The 23571-nt window shown below is 37.6% G+C and overlaps 2 protein-coding genes and 1 pseudogene across 3 annotated transcripts; all 3 read left to right on the top strand.

Moving 5' to 3' along the window:
* The first annotated feature begins 24 nt into the window (after positions 1 to 24).
* LOC140949853 (tetratricopeptide repeat protein 12-like) lies at positions 25 to 13242 on the top strand. 2 transcript variants are annotated; one of them, XM_073398997.1, is made up of 22 exons: positions 25 to 179; positions 908 to 1119; positions 1343 to 1367; positions 1931 to 2130; positions 3290 to 3349; positions 3491 to 3562; positions 3980 to 4040; positions 4563 to 4615; positions 5201 to 5330; positions 5784 to 5853; positions 6501 to 6595; positions 7125 to 7293; positions 7489 to 7581; positions 7722 to 7785; positions 8183 to 8347; positions 8849 to 8953; positions 9140 to 9208; positions 9749 to 9850; positions 10104 to 10242; positions 10332 to 10421; positions 11020 to 11158; positions 11666 to 13242. In XM_073398997.1, the coding sequence occupies exons 1-22, from the start codon at positions 116 to 118 to the stop codon at positions 11739 to 11741; spliced, it is 2253 nt and encodes a 750-aa protein (XP_073255098.1). In that variant the 5' UTR covers positions 25 to 115; the 3' UTR covers positions 11742 to 13242. The 2 variants fall into 2 exon arrangements, with proteins under 2 accessions (XP_073255098.1, XP_073255099.1); XM_073398998.1 differs by lacking the exon at positions 3290 to 3349.
* A 1632-nt stretch (positions 13243 to 14874) lies between these two features.
* Positions 14875 to 17232, top strand: LOC140949766 (alpha-1,3-mannosyl-glycoprotein 4-beta-N-acetylglucosaminyltransferase C-like). The gene is made up of 3 exons (XM_073398904.1): positions 14875 to 14997; positions 15312 to 15532; positions 16081 to 17232. Exons 1-3 carry the CDS (start codon positions 14921 to 14923, stop codon positions 17169 to 17171), a joined length of 1389 nt encoding a protein of 462 aa, XP_073255005.1. The 5' UTR covers positions 14875 to 14920; the 3' UTR covers positions 17172 to 17232.
* A 2922-nt stretch (positions 17233 to 20154) lies between these two features.
* Positions 20155 to 22454, top strand: LOC140949765 (alpha-1,3-mannosyl-glycoprotein 4-beta-N-acetylglucosaminyltransferase C-like; annotated as a pseudogene).
* Positions 22455 to 23571: the final 1117 nt, after the last annotated feature.

Genomic DNA, 23571 nt, shown 5'->3' with positions numbered 1-23571 from the left:
AGAGAATGACCGTCGGTGTCCTCGAGCGATCTACGAAACCTTCCGACAGTGTCGAATGATTAACGATTGCTTCCATAGGGTCGATTAATATTCGTACGATCCCGTTTCTTCTAAAATGGAGGAAACGACTGGAAAAGAGGAAGAGCTCCAAAAATTTCTCGGAAAAGTTGATGAAATTGGTAAGGAAAGTCTTTTTTGAAGGTTGTGATTGCATCTGCAGAAATAGACAAAGTCAGGGTGCTAACTGAGGGCCCTGAATTCGAAACCTCACAAGAACTGAAATCAACAGCTTGGGTCTCGATCTGTTTAACAGGCCTAAGCTATTAAGGTTAATCTGTTACTTGTATAAAATTTATACGTCGTATCTGTAAATTATCAGCAGATTAGTGAACATTAGTAACCTATCTTCTGAGTAAATGTCCTGCTCTTTTCAAAAGATGAATCATAGCCTCAAGTTTCTAAGAAAAGCTGCATCATAATCACCTCCATCTGAAAGTTTGTGTACACTTCTTCATGTCTAGTAACATTTTAGCTACGTGTAGAGGCTGGAGTGATTTCAAAAGCTGATTATAAGCTTGATTGAATAGTAAAGTAAAGTTGTATCTGTGATCATATTTTTTTTGCCAGATTTAAGGTTAGTATTTTGGGTTAGATCTACATGTACAGTTTTCACCCATCCATATTTTGGACGTAAACATTTATTGTCAAGGGCATACATGCAAGAAAAAAATGTTAAATGTAAAATTTCCATAGCTAAGCCATACTATGGATCACTTTCTTAAGAAAATATATCAAAACAGAATAGGACACTTTGAAAAGAATACTCAAGCTAATATGTAACCCTCTTCCCTGATTGCTTATAGAGTCAAGTCATTTCAAATTAACCCAAAAATACCTATCATTACAGACTCTATCATGAAAGACCTGACATGTGGTGACCTTGAAAGACAAAATAAGGCTCTCACAGCTGCAGATGAATTTTTAAAGCGACACAAAGCAGAAAATGGCGAAGATTCTGAAGAAGAATGCAGGAAAGTTAAAACCAAGTCAGACAGAACAGTTATTTCTAAGAGCAAAGAAAAAAGGAGGCTGGATCCTTCTACTGCTTTAAATCAGATGGTGAGATTCTGTATCCATGAATAAAGGAGTGCTTGGAAAAATCTTCAGTTGATTTGTGATCAACTGGTAGTTTCTAATTTTCAGTTCTTACGTTACCCTAATTAACTCATTTATTTAACCCTATTAATGCCATATCTATCACTTTCTGTCATACAATACCTACAAAAATAATGTTAATTGCGTTAACGATAGTTTTTCTTTTCTTTTTTACAATAAACATTAGCGGGATGCAGGTGAAGTTTGTGCTGGTAAGATGTTTTTTTTTTAGTTTTATTTTTTTTTTGCTCCTTTAAGGAACTTTCATAAGACGGTAGTAACTGCTATTATAATTTTGCTATCAAATCTTTTACTTTGTGAAATGGCCAAAGTTGAATGGTCATGCTTTAGGACTTTGTTCACAGATTAAATGAACTGAACCACAGGAAATTAATGCTGAAGAGCTTTCATTTGAAATGGTCTCAATTAAAAATTTTTTGCAAGGACTTGAACATTAGAAATACAGTTGACTCTCTCTTAATGGACACCTCTATAAGACAGACACCTCTGTAAAACGGACACTTAGAGTTGGTCGCTGCCTTTCTTTACTCCTTTTATTTGACTCTTATAAGACGGACTCCTCTCTAAGATGGACACTTAGTGCTGGTCCCAAAGGTGTCCGTCTTAGAGAAAGTTGACTGCAGACATGTTTCCGTAATACCAAGTTGACATACGTTTTTTGTTTTGATGTCAATGAATCACCTAGGTTGGCTATCAACCTGTTGAAGTCTGAGTAGGAATAAAAGAGCTTTTTTGTTTTGATATATTAAAACAGAGCAGTTTATGAAAGCAGTTGAAGAAGATGCCAAAGAAAGAGCAAAGATCAGAAAGAGAAATGAATCTGAAGCTGAAAAATTAAAGGCAAAGGGAAATGAGGCATTCAAGGAGGGAAAATTTACAGAAGCCATCAGCAATTACACCATGGCAATCAATAAATTCAGTTCAAATCCTGTTCTTTATACCAACAGGGCACAGGTAATTTTATCATTCCAAAAATTCCAACCGTCAGAACAATGTATTATTCCCAGGGGGGGTACTCGGGATTTCAAGTGACGGAGATGATCGGAATGAATGGAGCCAAAAGTCAAGACCCAAAAAAATCCCTAGGGCTTCCAGGAAAACCCAAAAAAATCCCTGGACCAAAAATTAACCCCAAAAATATCCCATGCCGGGCACACAGCGGACAATGCAGACTATTGTATAACACGTGCGATGTTAACTATTAGTTAACTATTAACAACAGCAAAACATGTTTGATTGTACTTTATTTGCAGAACTACGCAGCCAGGGCACTACCGATTCTTTCTAAAACCCCCAAAAAATCCCTACTCAAATCAAGCTACCCAAGCCAAATTTTTTGTACCCAAAAAAATCCTGGAATCGAAAATTTCGAACCCAAAAAAATCCTTTGATCATCCCCGTCACTTGAAATCCCGAGTACCCCCCCCCTGGGGTATTATTGCTTGTTAATGCAGTCATTTACCATACTTGTACACATGTAAAAAGTTAAAAGGAAAAAGAAAAAACTTTACTGAAACTTTATTTGGTGAGGGTAACACTTGTAGCTGGGGGGCCTCTAAGTGTCCCCAACTAAAGGGAGTCATTTTTCCAGATAATTGAACTGGAATTTGGACATGTTAGTTTTTGACAAGGGGGTAGAAACCAAGTATGTGCAGAAAAAGCTAAAAAAGTTCACACAGAAATATATTCTTTAGTATCAGACTGCAGTTGCATTTGCTTTGTGTGCCTAACTTTCATGAGAGAAATTGAACACTTTTTTAATGGATGTATGTGTACTGTTTACACAAGTATTAACTTAAATACAAGTCTTGGCTACTGTTAATCTTTTTTATTACTTATACTGTGGCAGGATTAGCTCAGTCAGTAGAGCGCTTGACTGCAGAGCAGTAGGTCGTGAACCCGGGGCCAGAACAATACTCAAAGTCTTAAAATAACTGAGAAATGAAGGTACTCCGTTAGCCCTAGAAACAGCGAGACCTTTGCGTGGCTCAAATGACCACATATAATGGCTGTCCTGTCTCCACAAGGGGAAGCAAAAATAGAGTCCCCAATTAGTACTTTTGTGCTAAATACATTGACACTTAATCTAAGTGCATTTTTTTTAACGCCTTAGGCATACATCAAACTTGAAGACTTTGACTCGGCTATAGAAGATTGCAATCTTGCTTTAAAGGCAAGTGCTCTTACTTGTTAAGAAATATTCTTATCTGTCACATTGTTATCTTAGTATTAGTCACTTTAAAGTCAAGTAATTCTCTTATTTAAACTTGGTGTGAATCTGATATTACAGTACTGTTTTATTTATACTTATTAGATTGATGAAAAATGGGTAAAGGCTTTTGTTCATAAGGCAAGAGCATTGCAAGCGCAAGGAAAATTTGATGAGGTATGGTTGCCTTTATATCCTTTTTTCACTTTCTTTATACCATGCCCAAAATAGGATTGCCATTTCTTGCTATGAAAGTTTCCATAGTTTCTATGACCATGCAATTTTGGCATGGCTTAACTTAATTTTTGATCCCTAAAAGAGACCATTTTAACATTAGTGAATTTGAATGCAAATAAATGATGAACCTGTAAGCACCGTCGTGAATGATCAGTATACATAACAATAAACCACCTTCACATTATAGCAGTTTTTTTGTACTATTTCTTATGCACTGCCTTAGGCATGGACAAAAAATAACATTCCAAACTGAACATCTTTTGTGGTACCAAAATCGGCAAATTTTTCTGCAAGAGTGACCTGCTCTCTGGAAACTACTGAATCAGTGAATGAGGTTCTGTGGTTGTTTCTCTACAGGCAGTGACAGTGTTGAAGAGTGCTATTCAAGTTGCTCCAAAGCAAGAAAAGGTTCTTAAAGGTACCCTAGTATTGTAGGTGTTCTTGTATTTAAAAAAATGAGGAAGAGGGAATACCGGTATTTTGACAAGGCTAGTGTAAGTGTTGGTCTTTGTTACGTAGGCATTTCATGGCTACACCTAAGCATCCTTCTGATGAAGTTTAGTTGTATTTGAGTACAACCAGGTTGTTTTCTCCTTTGTACGGCTTTGTTTTTTATGGACCAAATTCAAGTGTAACAGAAAGGTGTGTTGAGAGAGGGGAGGGGTGCTTATTTCCTGATTCAACTAAAGAGGTGTCCACTTACTTTTGAATGAGGATGCTATTTGTTAGTAATGGTTATGTTGTGGAAATGCAGTAAGCTTTAAAGCTAATTTGGACACCGTGAAACAAATTTTAAGGCACATGTATTTGTTTTGTGCAAATGTGAACTTTTTAGCAGACATTCTTGTCATTTGTAGAATTAGAGTGATAAATAAAAAGCCCAGTTTGTTACCTGAATACCATAACTACTGTCTCTCTGAGTGTTTCATTTTCTTTAAAGCGTATATTGCAGAGGCGGAGTCATTAAAACAGAGAGTTCAAGATGAAAAGGAGGTAGGTAGACTTTTATTGGATGTTTTGGCTTACATGTCCAAAATATAAAACATTACAAGGCATGTCAGGGTGTATTAGCATTTTGTGGTCAATTGAAGTTCAAAATGGCTATAATTATATTATTCAAGCTGAGATTCATTGTACAGAATTGCACTTGTCTACTTCTAATTTTTGCTAAAATGCCCATAAGGTAAAATGTCCACAATCTGTTTTGTGATTGGTGACATTAAGGATGTTAGTTTCTTCATTTCTTTTTTCATAATTACACACATTTTTTAGGTGGAAAGTAAGGCAAAATTTACGTACACCAGGACCTTGTTCTGTGATAATTAAATAGTAATTATTACACTATCGGTTAATACTTATCTGCTGAATAGAGATATATCCATTGAATAGCGCTATCCAACTTCTGAACAGCTTAGGCTAGCTCTATAAAAATTGCTTGTTATAATTGGTAAACTGAGTTAAATGGCCCACAGTATTTTTTCTAAGTCTCACTATAGCTTAATGGCAAGAGCATTGCTTTGCCATTAACTCACATTTTGTTACTAAGCGTGGAATATCATTTTTATCAATAATTTTTAGGCTGTTGATGTAGCAGGTCAAGGGAATGGAGATTTAATACGAGACTCTATCAACAGACTGCAGAAAGCCAGTCTTGTTACTTCCCAGTGCTCTGAGGCTACAAGGAGATTGGTCAGAGTTCTTGATAATAGTAGGTGTAATTTGTATGGTAATATTTGGGACATGACTAATCTGTGTAAAATATGTTGATATTTGAATAGGTCTCACACATAAGAATTTTATCCTTTAAATTAATTTAACACTTGGAAAGAACCTCCTTGTAAAACATGATAAACAGTAACACAGGAAAATACTTAACTGCAGTACCTTTCATTTGAATGGTTAGACTTGATGATTTCATCCACAGATTTGAAAGTTTCAAATACCTTCTACAGTTAAATAAATTGTGCCAGTGGAAAGAACTGCTCAGTAGCTTTCAAGTCAGTGGTCACATGTTAGCATTTCATCCACAGGTTAAGATGTTAGCACCACCTTTAACAATGTAAGGAACAAGCTGAAAGGTTTATTGGTGGGGTTAATATTATGTTACAACCCTCTTTTCAGCTTTTTCTGTTCTTATTCAAACTTTATTATTCCATTGTAGATGCAAACAAAACCTTGTTTCGATGTTATGGGGGTTTTCAGATTACCGAGTTCAATAAGATTTTTAGAAAGTAAGTATTAATCCTGCAAATTACATTAACTGTGTAGCAACTATCTTTTTCTGTTATCGTACAGGTAGACTTTTTTGTAATAGTGATATTGAACTTGGATTAAAATTGTTTGAGACAAATTTATAGTATTATTTGCTTCTTAAGAGCATTTACCCCTTTTTGTTCATTTTACAGACTTAGTAAATTTACATGAAAATGTTGCTTTGTTTTTTGTTTGTTTTATTGGAAATATGGTACATTTAATTTGAAATAACTTTAATTTCAGAAGCATTTGGTATGCCCTTTATTGTTGGATATTTTACAGCTCAAAATTAAATTCAGGTTAAACTTTTTTCTAGGTTGATTCTCCATTTTCTGTATCCCATAGCCCTAATTTTTCCCGAATTAGGGCTAGGAGACAGAGGAAATTGAGAATTAACGCGGGTTAAAAAATTTTTAACCTGTATGTAATTTTTGACCAGTAACAGATATGTTAGGGAAACCTTGTTTTCTGGGGGCAATTTTTTGAGAGTTTTGGTATACCACTATTTCCTCATTACAATCTGTGATTTTCATGTGGAAAACAATAATATTGTATTGTATAATATTGTTATCTTTAGAACTGCATGTTATCAGAATTTGATTACAGTATCCCCTGTCATTTGTAGATATTGGGAAGGGACTGATGTATGTATCATGTTGGAAGATATTGACTTTGTTTGTGACGTTGTACGGATTTTGATGCAAGCCTGCACTGACAATGGTAATTCTTTTGTTGCATCTGAAAGCCATGTTCCCATTTTCTTTTCTTTTTTTCAAGTTTATCTCAGTTGGTCCAAACTGTGATTCATGATGGCCAGAATCAGTAAAATTGTTATGATTTTCTAAATTAAAAGACAGTCTGTTGCATTGCTAATTTGTATTTTCAAAAATAAACAAAAAAACTTTGAAAATACCATGACATATATGGTCCATGTCTGCTGTTAAGGGCCAGGGGCCATGGTTTTTCTCTTGGTGAGCATGAGCATAGTCCTCGCGGCTGGCTCCTTCACAGGAAACAAAAGGAAAATATGACCAAGAGAACCTACCAGTTGTTCAGTTCCCTACCTACTAATACATACAGGTGGCAACTTAAAATGTTAGTGACACTAGCCATGCTAGGCCCCATAACAAGTCTTTTGATCACTCATACATATTTGTCCAGTTAATCATTTTCTACTGAAATTAGTCAGTCACAAAATATCATGAAATGGTGAGTGTTAAAAGAACTGTTATTTTTTGTTTCATTGTAGATTATAATGTTGAAGAATTTCTGAAAAAAGACCACTCTTCCTGTTTCAATCGCCTTCTCAGAGATCCCACCTCTACAGTGATAAGAACAGCTGTAACATCATTCCTTCATCAGCTCTCACAAACAGAAAAGGGAAGACTAGGTCTAACAAAATGTAGAGATATTAAATGGTGAGGGTTATTGCTGCTATTATAATTCCTGCATTTGTTAATCAGCATGAATATTGTCTGAGTTGATCTTATTGTTGAGTGTTTAGGGTCTTACAGACTTTTTTCTTTTGACATGTCAAAACTAGTATTGTGGTATTAAAGTTTAAGCTTACTGCGAGACTGTAACAGTTAGTAGCTTTTAATTTGATTTTATAGGGTAACAGAAGCCTTGTTTTTACTTGTACAAAGAGGAACTAATACTGCAGTTGTAGCAATGTCGACCATTAATAATTTAGCTCTAGAACAAGGGTAAGAATTGTCTTTTTCATTGTGTACACCAAAATAATGTCCTTTTTAAAGCACTGTTATGTAATATCACTGGTAAAAGATTTTTCTGGTAATTAACCAAATTATATGCAGATTGTGCCAACTTAACATCTTTTTTTCAGATTTTGTGAAAGAATCAGGGATTTAGTTGACAAAGACTTCCTGAGCATTTCTCATAAGTTTGTGGTAAGGAAGACTCGCATAGTGCACTTATATATTCCGTTAGACATGTTAAGATCTACATGTAATGGCTTTATTTTACAACAACTGGGACTGGTGAAAGTGCACACTGGTCATGGTCCCAGCCACTTACAAACCCTGGATTTTTTACATTCCATAAGGTGATGTTACACGAGATGATTCACAACGGCGATTTTTGGCGCAACGCAACATTACAGCATCATTGCGACGCTGTTTCGAATGGTTGCAACATTGTTCCAACATTGCGGCGCAGTGTTGTGCTAAAAATCGTCATTTGTGAATCGTCCCGTGTAACATCACCTTTAGCAGACACTCCTAAGCAGACATTTATTCTTAATTACCAGCAACAACTTTAAAAATTTCTTTCTCCATTTTTCTGTAGTTAAAGCTTTGTGAAGGAAGCTCAAAGGCTTCTCATGAACCAACAGACAACTGGTCTTTAGTTTCGTCTGGTCTGTCGGCATTGGCCAATATGGCAAGAGACACCTACATTAGAAACAAGATTGCTGAAGAACAGCAGTGGTGGCAAACTAGTGTCAAATTCCTGGTTGGTAGATTTTTTTATTGTTATTCTCATTCTTCTACGGTTGAATCTTGATTTTTCATCCCTCCATTTTGAACCTGTGCATTATTTGAAATAATTTCCATTTCCCATTTGATTACTTAATCTTCCTCCCTCCCCCACCCCCCCTCCAGCCAGTTTTTTGGGGCCTTGAATGGTCCCTTGAGGCAGTACTTTTGCCTGTGATCAGTATTTTAAGAAATCTTGTTTCCTTGTTTGTGTGATGTAAATATGAAAAATGCGAATGTAACATCTTTTAACCACAAAAATCGTCAATCAAGAAGCTTTTGTCTTTTCAAGTTTGAACTGGGATTGAAAATGTTAGTTTTTGAGAGAGGGAAATTACCGAAGTACTAGGAGCAGACCTTTTCCATACAAGGAAGAAAGCCAGCAACAATCACAACCTTGCACATATGAACACAAATGCTTGAAGAATTTGCTTGTGCAGCTACAGACGTTACATTTCAAGTCTTTTTTTTTTTTAAGGATTCCCATATTCGTGGAATAAAAGATCAAAAAGTGAGGTGCTCCGTATTTTCGTTACTGGCTCTGCTGGCAAACATTTCTACACAACCGAACCAATATCAAAAGGTTAGTATTAAGTTACCCAAGAATTTCTCATAGTGCTTGAGTGGTTATTCAGGAAATCATGTTTTATGCATTATGTTTCATGCATTTAAAAATATAAACAGACTGACATGCACTTGCATGACAAAGTAAAATTATTTTTGTCTAGCTTTAAAACAGACCTTTTGTTTTATTTTTGATTGATTTTAGGATGTAGCAACTAAGTTGATTCCATCGCTTATTGAGATGCTCAACACTGGATATGATGAAATTTGTGATGTATGTAAAATTATACCAAGCCATGCTGACCAATAGTGGGCTTAGGCAACAGGACGGGAGAAAGGAGAGGGGTGGCAAATGTGATACGGCTATTACTTGCTTGTTTCGTCATGATCTTCAGTTAACATTACTGTGTTCTGGTCTTTAACAAAAAGATCTGTTTAAAGGAAGGTGAAGTTTGGTGGAATTTTTCTTAAAATATAATATTATCGTCATGTATGTCGTCTTGCATCTCCAATCCTGTTGCACAAGTTCAGTAATTGTTTTGCTGGCCTGTATGTTATGCAGTACAAGTTGGTTCTAGTTGTTTAGTCTCTGGATAAAATCCTGGCATGTTATCATTCAAATGAAAGCTACCTAGCAGATCTTTGAAGTGTTTATAATTTAGAAAGTTTAGTAAAACTTTCAAGGTTTTGCCAGAATGATAGGCATTTTAAAGTTGGTGCCTTTGCTTTAACATCTGTAAGTTTTTTATAGTTTTTGATGTATATTAATGTGTAGACAACTTTTGTAACCTATCTCTTTTTATAAATATTTCAGCGCAGCCTTGCAACTCTGAGACATTTGCTGGCTCATTCAACGGAAGCTTTAAATTCAGCTTGTGATCAGAAAATTCATATCCATGTCATAAGAATCCTCAAGGTAAGTTTTTAATTTCAGGGAAATGCAGAAGCTGAATTGTAGATGTAGAAATAAGCTTGTTGTGGCAGGAAATGTCGTTGCCATGATTTGATTTGCACCCTGGCGATAAAGTTGTGATGTTGCTTTAGGGGCTGCCAAATGAGAAAAAGGGTTGTCAAGGGGTAAATGGATGGCTGCTGAACTGTCGTTGCTGCTGAACTTCTTACCTACATACCTCCAAAGTGACCATGTGTGTATTTATATCATTCCACAGCTAGTTATTCTAAGCAGTCATTTCCAAGTAGGATGGGGTGCAAGCACTCGAGAAACTGTCAAAAAATATTCCATTAAGATTCTTGCACTTTGTACTATGGAGAGAAAAGATGCAAGAGATGGAATCATGAGTGAGAAATGTGAGTACACCTGGTAATCCTTGTATTCTGCAAGGGATATTGTCATCGTATAAGCATCACTCATGTGTCTCCTTTGGCTCTTTTCACAGCTCTGGATTTTTTAGTTCAGTTACTCCACCATGAGGACGAAGTCATCATCGGAAATACAGCATTGTGCCTTAGTCACTGTGTAGACATGAGTAAGTGATGTCAATGAATAAGTCACCATGACGGAAGCAGTTCATTTTTGTTTCCGAGACTCACAGTTGAGTTGGGGCACAGCAGGGCACTCTTACCTTCTGACGTCATAGTTTTGGCAGTGCTGCCCGCTAAGAGACTTTTGGCGGGAAACAGTTATATTGCTGCCTCGTACCCAGGCGCGTTGTAGGGGATTCGTAATCGAGAGTGACTGGAGCGATTTTGGCCAGGGTCTTTTGCACCATCGCTCAAAATTCACGAGGTCTATTGCGCGTTACTCCTTGATCGCTCGCAGTCGCGTTTTCTTACCAAACACTTGAGAAACCTAGGAACAAGAGAGGTTTCATTGTTAAAAGTCATGTGACCAATGTGACCACATAATTGCCAATGAGAGCATGCACTGTTTGTAGTAACTCCACTCAATTGACCAATTAGGTCGATGCCATCATCGACTTTGACTCTGGTAATAACTTCTGCACAGGTTGTCAATTAAAACGTTAGTCACTATCACCAGCAGTCCTATTGAGGGCTGTGCTCAGTTGTACTCAACCATGCTATCACATTCAACTGAAGATAGTTATGATTACTTTTTTACAACAGAGGAAGTGAGTGATCATCTCGCTGGAGTCAACGGCGTGGTGGAAATTCTACTGAAACACGCTACAAACGAGAAATTAAGTAATGAGGTCAAGCAGAATGCTGCCATTTGTTTAGCAAAACTTGCTACAGCGGATGAAAGGTAAATTGGAGATCATTAATAACTCATTAACAAAAGAGAACATTTATGTCCTGTTTAAAAGCGAGCAGGAGTGTTTTATCAGGTTTAAAAACTCTCGGCTTCCACTCGAGTTTTTAAACGACGGGGTTCAAAATCTCTGATACAGATCCACTCATTCTTGCACTAATATTCAGATTTGGGTTTATTTTGGTCTAAAAACTGGACGTAAAGTTTAGCTGTATCTTTATCAGATACAGACACTCATTAAGCATTAATTTCTTTTGTTTAGTGGCGAGTTTTATTTTCCTTAGCCTTTTTAGTACACTATTTTTGATGATAAAGTGTTTTCACTTGAATCGATTTTACTTTATCAGTATTTTAATAACGATGTACGTGCAATTTTATTTCGAATTCTATTCAGGTAGGGTTAAAAAAAATTCTTATAAAATTAACGTTATAAATGATTGAATACTATATAATACTAGATTGCTGGAATAAATCTTGTTCTGTTTCATACAAATTTTCCAGGCATCTTGAAAAACTGCGAGAGATGCACGGACTGGAGGTTCTTCACTCAGTGATTCAAGAAACTAACCTCAGATGACACAAAACGCCGGGAGCTCCTTTTAAAGACCAGTTCTGCTGGAATATTTGTTTATTTATAATAGCCTGGCTGCAGAACAGGCGCTTCCCTTCGCGTTTCTCAGGCGAAACAAAGTGGGTGTGGAACGCGAGACACGCGCGTGTTTTGCGCCCCACGAAGTCACGGGGACAGAGATTTGTACCTTGGTAACACTGTGGTCCATCCCTGTTGGTGTCCATATTTTAAGAAAGTGTCATAACCATCAAGGAGTTTTAGCAACTGCGACGCCGACAGCAGCGAGAAGCAACACATTCCTTTGCGTGTGCGTTTAAAATTCATATTTAAAGTTTTATACCAAACGTGACGGCTCAACGGTTGATTCCCCTTTCTTTTTTAAAAGTTGACAATCATTGGCATGTTGAGCACGTAAAAGGTGTTAATCAGTAATTTCAAAGTAGGATGTAAGTGAATATATACGAATTGAATATTCAAGTAGTTTTTCTCGGCGTTGCATGCCGTCGTGGTGGCTTAACGACTTGAATTTACTGTTATTATTGCTCTTAACTTCGATATTTATAAAACCATGCTTTTACCTTTTAAGTTATTCTGTATCTGTTATTATGTATTTAGGTTTTAAGAGCAGTTTTTTGTATTGCTTTTTTTCTGTGATTTTTAGAAAAGTTTCATTTGGTGTTATTACAGCCCCGGTAGTTCAAACGTTGGATAGCGCTCTCCACCGCGCTATTCAGTGGATAACGCAACTGGTTTCCTAATACTTAACCACTGGATAGTGATTTATCCGGTGGATAATCGTATCCAACGTTTGAACAACCGGGGCCAGATGTTTAGTGAATAATATTAGCAGTATAGGGTGCTATTCAGTAGTTCGTCGCGAGTGTCAGAAAACTGAGTTATTTCCTGCTGATATTTCCTGTTTGGTAAACACACACACTTTTATCAGTGTCCACGAGTTATCAGAGAAGTTGGTAACAAGCGTTACTGCGCATGCGGGCATTCTCCGTGTTGCAACGCATGTAAAACCACAAGATTTATTAATCTGAATTTTTTTGTGCAAATACCGCCGCATCTGTCTCCTCCTTAGGCGCTTTGTTTTTCGCGAATAAAGGCGAGCGCGAAGCGCAAGTGACTGGTGACGAAGCGCAGGGGACCATGGAAAGGAGAAGGAAGAGAGACCAAGCCCGTGCCTCCTTCCCGCCTTCCTTTGCGTGCAGATTCACATCGAGAGAAACGTCTGGGAACGAGGCAGCCACCGCATTACTGATTGACTAATGTGCTTAGTAGAAATTAATCCCAAGACGAGGAACGCATAAGTTTCTTAATCTACAGGCACACTCTTACTTACCTGACGTGTTATTACTCATTTTGGTCCCCATACCCAGGTTTTGTTGGCCGTGAGAGACCTGGACCCGGTTCCTGAAATCCAATAAGCGCTTATCTTGGTCTGTCCACAGACGTTTTTTCTTTCTCTTCAAGGAGTTTTTAGTGGTGCGCGAGAGAAAAAAGAACACTCGCACCCCGTTGCCCTAGCGGTCAATAAGTCCCCGGCTTTTTTTACTTTCATGCACGCACTCGATTGATGTTTAAAGAGAAAATGCAAGGTCTCTAATCAGGCTACGCTAATTCAGGGTTAAGATTTAAGTTATTGATTTTATTTTTCTTTCTTTATGTTGTTCAGCTTATCGTTTTGTGTAAAAAGCCTGGATTTGAAAGTACAGTGGAACCTCGATTTAACGAAGTTCTTTACAACGAATTCCTCAGTATAAAGAAACGAGTTTTACCCCGTTAATAGTAAAACATATTAAAAAGAACCTCGATATAACGAAGCCTCGTTAGAACGAACATATTTTGCTAGTCAATCGGCCCTTCGTTATATCGAGGTTACACTGTATAGATCAACAATATTTTCTAAGCTCCAGTTACATTTTCTTAAACTTAAACATCTTTCGAGGAACCGGGTTCTAGGAGGTCTGGAGTTGAAAGTGAGTTTTAACTACATTGCACCACATAGTATATCTTGCAAGTATACCTTGTATATAAAACTGTGTGTATCAAGTTTTTGCCTGTAGTAAAATTTGTACTTATAGTACGTGAGTGAAGTTAAAGATAAAAGTAATAGGGATAGTAGACTTTCTAAAACTCCGCGTTTTTATTCTTCTGTACTGCTACACTCTGTGACTGGTTAAACAACTGATCGAGTTTATTTCTTTCGAACCAATCGGAGCAACGTCAAGCGTGTTTTCCGCGCTTGCCGCCACTAAGTGTACGTCGTTTTAAGCTGCGATTGGTTTACTTGAACAGTATTTGATTGCCGGCGCTATTCTGATTGGCCAGGATATTAGGCTGGTTTGGGTTAAAAACAGCTCCCAGTAAAACATGGTGTTGTGTGTGGACAGCTTCCTTTTGTTAAGTGCTATTCTATGTACATTTATTTATTTTGTAGAGTTGTATAAGTAAAGCAAAGCATTTAACAGCAGTATGTCGATGGTGTTTTTCTCACTTCGGCCAGAAGAAGTGTTAAGAAAACAGAATATTGGCCTCTTTTTTTTGTTTTGATTGACACTAACTTCGTTTCGGTCCACAAAGAAGCAAAAGGGCCATTTTGACCTTAACGCCAATATAGAAGGGTGGATTTAATAATCTCGATTTTGTTTTCGGTGTGATTTTTTTGGATCATGTAGCAGCGGCCAATTGCTACCCAAACCGGAATACGATGAAAAACAATGAATTACCATTGTTTAAAAGCACCAATCACGAAAGACCTTATGAGCAGCTCCTACATTGCCGGATTTTTTTTCACCTATAAGAGCCTGTTTACATGAAGGTGAGGGACCCCAGGTAGGTGAGGTAACTCTCGGCGGGTTACCCCACCTATCATGTAAACGTGATCAAATTAAAATGATAGATTATATGGACAGGCAGTTTACCCCACCCAAGCGGGTCAATGATCATTTTTTTTGCTTCAAAAAGCACCTTTTTATTCAAAATAATAGCCCAGCTGGGACAAAAAATTATATTTTTTAAAAATCGACACGGTGACAGTGTAACGCTGTTTATAACTAAAGTTCTTCTGCAAAGAGTTTGGTTACCACGGTGCCTGAATAATCAATTTTCACTTCACTTATTGTTGTTCATAACTTCACATTTGAATCGCATCTTCATCGAGGAAGTTTTTACCAAAAATGGGAAAACAACGCGTCGTTACTGTGGTTCTTTATGGAATAATTCTGTTTAATTCTGCTACGATTCTGAAGAGTAAGTAAACTGGGCCGCTTTGTTTCTTGCTTTGCGAGCTTCCCTTTTCGAGCGATTTAAACTGTTCATCAATATTTCTGCAACGTTCTGCAATTGTTAGCGGAAATAGAACAATGTCAACTCGATCGTAAGAACATTTTTCTCGCATTCTATAGATTTTTCCACCACAGTCAAACTTCTGCTAACGGCCACCTCTCTACAACAGCCATTTTCTTGTGTCGCCAACGTGGCCGTTGAAGAGAGGTTCAAAAGAAATGTAAACTCTGATATTAAGCTTGGACGAGAGAGAAAACAATATTCACCCTAACATAACTCAAGTCAGAAAGGCATTTTCGCATATTTAACTCTTATATATTTTGGTTTCATAGACATTTATACCAAGCACGTTGCATCTTCGCTCACATGCGCTAATCTGAAGAATGTTGGGGACCCTGTGACGGAGTGTTCTTCTGAGATAATTTCGGATCATTGCGCAAGAGTACTTGATCACGTGGACACAAGTAAAGGACTTGTTCTTGGAAGGAAAAGAAACGAAAAAGGTGCTTGGTTTAAAGTATTAAACGTTTCATCGCATATCAAACAAAACGAGACGTTATGCTGTTTCGTTTGTTCAGTTAGTACTTTCAGAGTAGTCTGTGTAAGACCAAGCGAAAACTGGTCGAGAGGGGAATTGGGGTCTCTTGAAAACCTCGACAATAGAGTAGTGTAAAATCACGGTACGACAATGAAAATTAAGGCTTTGCCGTAATTAATTATACTGTGGAAAACTGGTCTGGAACGCAGGCTATGAAAATTGACGGTCAATAATGGTCGATCTACAAATCTTTAAAAAAAAGGAACTCCCTTTAACGATTTAAAACTCTACAATAAATAACTCCTTTTTAAATATGAATCAGGTAACAACAAAACTGGAAACAAAAGAAATTATGAAAGTTTCCGCAAATGAAATGCCTTTTTTTCCGATTAGAGAGAAGTAAAAAAGCCTCTTTTTATCAAAACAGTTAATTTTTAACGTACACACTTCTCAAAGCATGATCTTTGGAGTGTTATTTTCAAACTTAACTGTGTTTTTTTTCTTGATTCGCAGTTTATCTGAGTATTGGTATTGTAAGCATGGATGGTGAAGATGACAATTTGCTGCAAACACTTCAATCCTTGAAAACGCACATGTCACCATCGGAAAAAACCGAAATCATCATAGTGATAGCACTTGATAGAGAATCACAAGCAGGAATCTCACAAAACATAGAAAAGAATTTTCAGAACGAGCTCGACATTGGGCTGATTCAAGTCATACACCCAACGCAAGAGTTTCTTGGGAGGGTCAATGCAAAAAGCACAGGATGGAAACCATGGTCTTTTACGGAAAATTTTAAGAAGAAAACAGTAGATTTTAACAAGAGACTTATTTTTCTTTTCGAATATTGCTTTCGAATGTCTAAAAATGTTTTACTTTTGACAGGCCAAGCGCGTGCTGTCAGGCCCTACTTTCCGGTTATTAAACAGCAAATTGACAATTTCGAAAATCTAAGTTTATCTTCCTATGAACACAACTTTGGGATGAATGGACTTCCCGGTTTAGGACGGCTTTATTCCGCACATCTCGCCGCGGATGTCGCCGAATTTGGCGCAATGTTCCCAGATGGCCACCTACCAAGGCTAATTATAGACATGTACACAGCTCTTAGACGTACTATAAAAATCTCCAACCAGAAGCGTGAAGAAGTCATCTTCGCATTTGGCAAGGAACTTCGCGGTGGTAATCTTGAAATAGAATTTCAGACAACTTGTAGTTTTCCAGTGGGTCACGAAATGGAGAAAGCTTTGTATGACAAGAACGGATTTGCCTGGGTGAAGACGCCCAAAAAAGATGACAACATCGTAATGGTGTTTATAGAACCCCTTCAAATTTCGCGCGTGCGTGTAGTCAGTGGAAGTCCGTTGCTCAGGGATACGATGAGTGACAGCGTGCTCATGGTGTGTGAAAATAACGCGGAGACTGGAGGTTGCGATGATTCAAAATGTACAGAAGTCGGCGATTTTAGAGATCCGATCTTAGATGTAAAGCAACTTGACAATTCCTTAACTTTCCCCGTAAAATGCTTAAAAATTGTTTTCATAGGAGAAGTAAAGCACTGGATTATTATTAGAGAGATCTCAATATGGCCAAAAGCTTAGCAAAAGGCTGCTAACGTTTTCATGCTAACTTCGACTTTCCGACTAACTGATTGTTTATTACCAGGAGGGGAGGGGAGGGGAGGGCAGTATTCCTATTGTGGCATACACTGCCCTTCTTATCGTCCGTCTCCTTACACCTACTACAGGTATTGCACCTGCTACAGATACTACACTTACTACAGATACTACAGATACTACACCTACTACAGATACTACAGATACTACAGCTACTACAGCTACTACAGCTACTAAGACTACTACAGCTACTACAGATACTACACTTACTACAGATACTACAGATACTACACCTACTACAGATACTACAGATACTACAGCTACTACAGCTACTACAGCTACTAAGACTACTACAGCTACTACAGATACTACACTTACTACAGATACTACAGATACTACACCTACTACAGCTACTACAGCGACTACACCTACTACAGATACTACAGATACTCCAGCTACTGCAGGTACTATAGATACTACACCTACTACAGGTACTACAGCGACTACACCTACTACAGATACTACAGATACTACACCTACTACAGGTACTATAGATACTACACCTACTACAGCTACTACAGCTACTACAGCTACTACAGCTACTACAGATACTACAGATGCTACAGGTACTACATCTACTAGAGGTTCTACAGATACTACACCTAGGTACAAGTACTATAGCTTCTACACCTACTACAGGTACTACAGATACTACAGCTACTACAGCTACTACACTTACTACAGATACTACAGCTACTATACACTTACTACAGACACTACACATACACAATCTACTACGGTTACTGTTCAGTCACAGTAGTGACTACTACAGCTACTACAGCTACTACAGATACTACAGATGCTACAGATACTACACCTACTAGAGGTACTACAGATACTACACCTACTACAGGTACTATAGCTACTACACCTACTACAGGTACTACAGATACTACAGCTACTACAACTACTACACTTACTACAGATACTACAGCTACTACACTTACTACAGATACTACACATACACAATCTACAACGGTTACTGTTCAGTCACAGTGGTGTTCATATATAGTAGTGGGCAGTGGCTCGAGACGTTTTGGGCAGTAACTAACTGGCCATGGCATCTATGGTCAATTTCTCTTGATCAAAAATTATTATTTTGATCATATTTTAGAGTAATTGAAGCTTGATTTTTAAAGAATGGAAGGCGAAGCTCGAAGAGGCGCCGAAACTTGACAGACAATGCCTCTATGGGTTATTTGTTAACTGTAGGAGTTATGGAAGAAGTCTTGGAAAAACTCTTTATAACGAATTCCTCAGTATAAAGAAACGATTTTCTTTACCCGTTAATAGTAAAACATATTAAAAAGAACCTCGATATAACGAAGCCTCCTTAGAACGAACATATTTTGCTAGCCGTTCCGTCCTTCGTTATATCGAGGTTACACTGTATATATCAACAATATTATAAGCTCCAGTTACATTTTCTTAAACTTAAACAACTTTCGAGGAACCGGGTTCTAGGAGGTCTGGAGTTGAAAGTGGGTTTTAACTACATTGCACCACATAGTATATGTTGTATATAAAACTGTGTGTATCAAGTTTTTTCCTGTAGTAAAATTTGTTCTTAAAGTACGTGAGTGAAGTTAAAGATAAAAGTAATAGGGACAGTAGACTTTCTAAAACTTATTCTTCTGTACTGCTACACTCTGTGACTGGTTAAATAACTGATGGAGTTTATTTCTTTTAACCAATCGGAGCGACGTCAAGCGTGTTTTCCGCGCTTGCCGCCAAGTGTACGTCGTTTTAAGCTGCGATTGGTTTATTTGAACAGTATTTGACTGCCGGCGCTATTCTGATTGGCGAGGATATTAGGCTGGTTTGGGTTAAAAACAGTTCCCAGTAAAACATGGTGTTGTGTGTGGACAGCTTCCTTTTGTTAAGTGCTATTCTATGTACATTTATTTATTTTGTAGAGTTGTATAAGTAAAGCAAAGCATTTAACAGCAGTATGTCGATGGTGTTTTTCTCACTTCGGCCAGAAGAAGTGTTAAGAAAACAGAATATTGGCCTCTTTTTTTGTTTTAATTGACCCTAACTTCGTTTCGGTCCACAAAAAGCAAAAGGGCCATTTTGACCTTAACGCCAATATAGAAAGGTGGACTTGATAATCTCGATTTTTGTTGCGGTGTGATTTTTTGGATCATGTAGCAGCTGCCAATTGCTACCCAAACCGGAATACCATGAAAAACAATGAATTACCATTGTTTAAAAGAACGACCTTACGAGCAGCTCCTACATTACCGGATTTTTTTTCACATATAAGTAAATGCTCACAAACTTTTTAAAATTTGCAGAAGCCAAGCAAATTTCATGTTTTTGAATGTTCACTCTTCAGAGTTATTTCTTCCTCCTTTTCCTGTTTTTAGTGCCCGCAGAAGTGTTTTTCACACTGATTAACTTAATAGTTTGAATTTAAGTCACTTTCGTAGTCAATGATCATTTTTTTTGCTCCTAAAGGCAACTTTATACTCAAAGTTATAGCCCAGTTGGGACGAAAAATTATATTTTTGAAAAATCAACACGGTGACAATGTAACACTGTTTATACCGTAAAATTCCGAAAATAATTAAGCTCCGGGGCTTATATTTTTCAAAGGCCCTTTTTGAGGGGCCTATTTTTGGAGGGGCTTATCTACGGAGGGAAATTTGCGTTTCAAAATCGATTGGGCTAGCCTTATGGTTGAAAGGACATGTACCGTTTTTGCTTTGTTTTACTTTGTATTTGAGGGCAATTTCCAAGTGCAACCCCCCCGGGGGGCTTACATTTGGGGGGGCGATTTAACGGAGGGTTTTTTGTGTTATGAGTTGGGAGGGCTTATATTTATTTACTGTAACTTAAATTCTTCTGGAAAGGGTTTGGTTACCATGGCGCCTGAATAATCAATTTTCAGCTCATTCACTATTGTTCATAGATTCACATTTGAATCGCATCTTCATCGACGAAGTTTTTACCAAAAATGGGAAAACAACGCGTCGTTACTTTGGTTCTTTATGGAATAATTCTGTTTAATTCTGCTACGATTCTAAAGAGTGAGTAAACTGGCCGCTTTGTTTCTTGCTTTGCGAGCTCCCCTTTTCGAGCGATTTCAACTGTTCATCAATATTTCAGCAACGTTCTGCAATTGTTAGCGGAAATAGGAAACTGTCAACTCTATCGTAAGAACATTTTTCTCGCATTCTATAGATTTTTCCACTATGGTCAAACTTCCGGCCACCTCTCTACAACAGCCAGTTTCTTGTGTCCCCAACGTGGCCGTTGTAGAGAGGTTCAAAAGAAATCTAAACTCTGATGTTAAGCTTAAACGAAAGAACAAACAATATTCACCCTAACATAATATAAGTCAGAAAGATATTTTCGCATATTTAACTCTTATATATTTTGGTTTTACAGACATTTATACCAAGCACGTTGCATCTTCGCTCACATGCTCTTATCTGTAGAATGTTGGGGACCCTGCGACGGAGTGTTCTCCTGAAATAATTTCGGGTCATTGCGCAAGAGTACTTGATCACGTGGACACAAGTAAAGGACTTGTTCTTGGAAGGAAAAGGAACGAAAAAGGTGCTTGGTTTAAAGTATCAAACGTTTCATCGCATATCAAACAAAACGAGACATTATGCTGTTTCGTTTGTTCTGTTAGTACTTTCAGAGTAGTCTGTGTAAGACCAAGCGAAAACTGGTCGAGAGGGGAATTGGGGTCTCTTGAAAACCTCGACAATAGAGTAGTGTAAAATCACGGTACGACAATGAAAATTAAGGCTTTGCCGTAATTAATTATACTTGGGAAAACTGGTCTGGAACGCAGGTTATGAAAATTGACGGTCAATAATGGTCGATCTACAAATCTTTAAAAAAAAGGAACTCCCTTTAACGATTTAAAACTCTACAATAAATAACTCCTTTTTAAATATGAATCAGGTAACAACAAAACTGGAAACAAATGGAAATAAGGAAATTTTCCGCAAATGAAATGCCTTTGTTTCCGATTAGAGAGAAGTAAAAAAGCCTCTTTTTATCAAAACAGTTAATTTTTAACGTACACACTTCTCAAAGCATGATCTTTGGAGTGTTATTTTCAAACTTAACTGTGTTTTTTTTCTTGATTCGCAGTTTATCTGAGTATTGGTATTGTAAGCATGGATGGTGAAGATGACAATTTGCTGCAAACACTTCAATCCTTGAAAACGCACATGTCACCATCGGAAAAAAACCGAAATCATCATAGTAATAGCACTTGATAGAGAATCACAAGCAGGAATCTCACAAAACATAGAAAAGAATTTTCAGAACGAGCTCGACATTGGGCTGATTCAAGTCATACACCCAACGCAAGAGTTTCTTGGGAGGGTCAATGCAAAAAGCACAGGATGGAAACCATGGTCTTTTACGAAAAATTTTAAGAAGAAAACAGTAGATTTTAACAAGAGACTTATTTTTCTTTTCGAATATTGCTTTCGAATGTCTAAAAATGTTTTACTTTTGACAGGCCAAGCGCGTGCTGTCAGGCCCTACTTTCCGGTTATTAAACAGCAAATTGACAATTTCGAAAATCTAAGTTTATCTTCCTATGAACACAACTTTGGGATGAATGGACTTCCCGGTTTAGGACGGCTTTATTCCGCACATCTCGCCGCGGATGTCGCCGAATTTGGCGCAATGTTCCAAGATGGCCACCTACCAAGGCTAATTATAGACATGTACACAGCTCTTAGACGTACTATAAAAATCTCCAACCAGAAGCGTGAAGAAGTCATCTTCGCATTTGGCAAGGAACTTCGCGGTGGTAATCTTGAAATAGAATTTCAGACAACTTGTAGTTTTCCAGTGGGTCACGAAATGGAGAAAGCTTTGTATGACAAGAACGGATTTGCCTGGGTGAAGACGCCCAAAAAAGATGACAACATCGTAATGGTGTTTATAGAACCCCTTCAAATCTCGCGCGTGCGTGTAGTCAGTGGAAGTCCGTTGTTCAGGGATACGATGAGTGACAGCGTGCTCATGGTGTGTGAAAATAACGCGGAGACTGGAGGTTGCGATGATTCAAAATGTACAGAAGTCGGCGATTTTAGAGATCCGATCTTAGATGTAAAGCAACTTGAGAATTCCTTAACTTTCCCCGTAAAATGCTTAAAAATTGTTTTCATAGGAGAAGTAAAGCACTGGATTATTATTAGAGAAATCTCAATATGGCCAAAAGCTTAGCAAAAGGCTGCTAACGTTTCCATGCTAACTTCGACTTTCCGACTAACTGATTGTTTATTACCAGGAGGGGAGGGGAGGGGAGGGCAGTATTCCTATTGTGGCATACACTGCCCTTCTTATCGTCCGTCTCCTTACACCTACTACAGGTATTGCACCTGCTACAGATACTACACTTACTACAGATTCTACAGATACTACACCTACTACAGATACTACAGATACTACAAGTACTACACCTACTACAGCTACTAAGGCTACTACAGCTACTACAGATACTACAGATGCTACAGATACTACATATTCTACAGGTACTACACCTACTACAGGTACTACATCTACTAGAGGTACTACAGATACTACACCTACTACAGATACTACAGATACTACACCTAGGTACAAGTACTATAGCTACTACACCTACTACAGGTACTACAGATACTACAGCTACTACAGCTACTACACTTACTACAGATACTACAGCTACTACACTTACTACAGACACTACACATACACAATCTACTACGGTTACTGTTCAGTCACAGTAGTGACTACTACAGCTACTAAAGATACTACAGATGCTGCAGATACTACACTCACTACAGATACTACACATACACAATCTACTACGGTTACTGTTCAGTCACAGTAGTGTTCATATATAGTAGTGGGCAGTGGCTCGAGACGTTTTGGGCAGTAACTAACTGGCATCTATGGTCAATTTCTCTTGATCAAAAATTATTATTTTGATCATATTTTAGAGTAATTGAAGCTTGATTTTTAAAGAATGGAAGGCGAAGCTCGAAGAGGCGCCGAAACTTGACAGACAATGCCTCTATGGGTTATTTGTTAACTGTAGGAGTTATGGAAGAAGTCTTGGAAAAACTCTTTATAACGAATTCCTCAGTATAAAGAAACGATTTTCTTTACCCGTTAATAGTAAAACATATTAAAAAGAACCTCGATATAACGAAGCCTCCTTAGAACGAACATATTTTGCTAGCCGTTCCGTCCTTCGTTATATCGAGGTTACACTGTATATATCAACAATATTATAAGCTCCAGTTACATTTTCTTAAACAACTTTCGAGGAACCGGGTTCTAGGAGGTATGGAGTTGAAAG

This window comes from Porites lutea, chromosome 10, assembly GCF_958299795.1.
Source record: "Porites lutea chromosome 10, jaPorLute2.1, whole genome shotgun sequence".
NCBI lineage: Eukaryota > Metazoa > Cnidaria > Anthozoa > Scleractinia > Poritidae > Porites > Porites lutea.
Note: the sequence above shows the minus strand (reverse complement) of the source record. Positions and strands in the feature narration are given on the sequence as shown.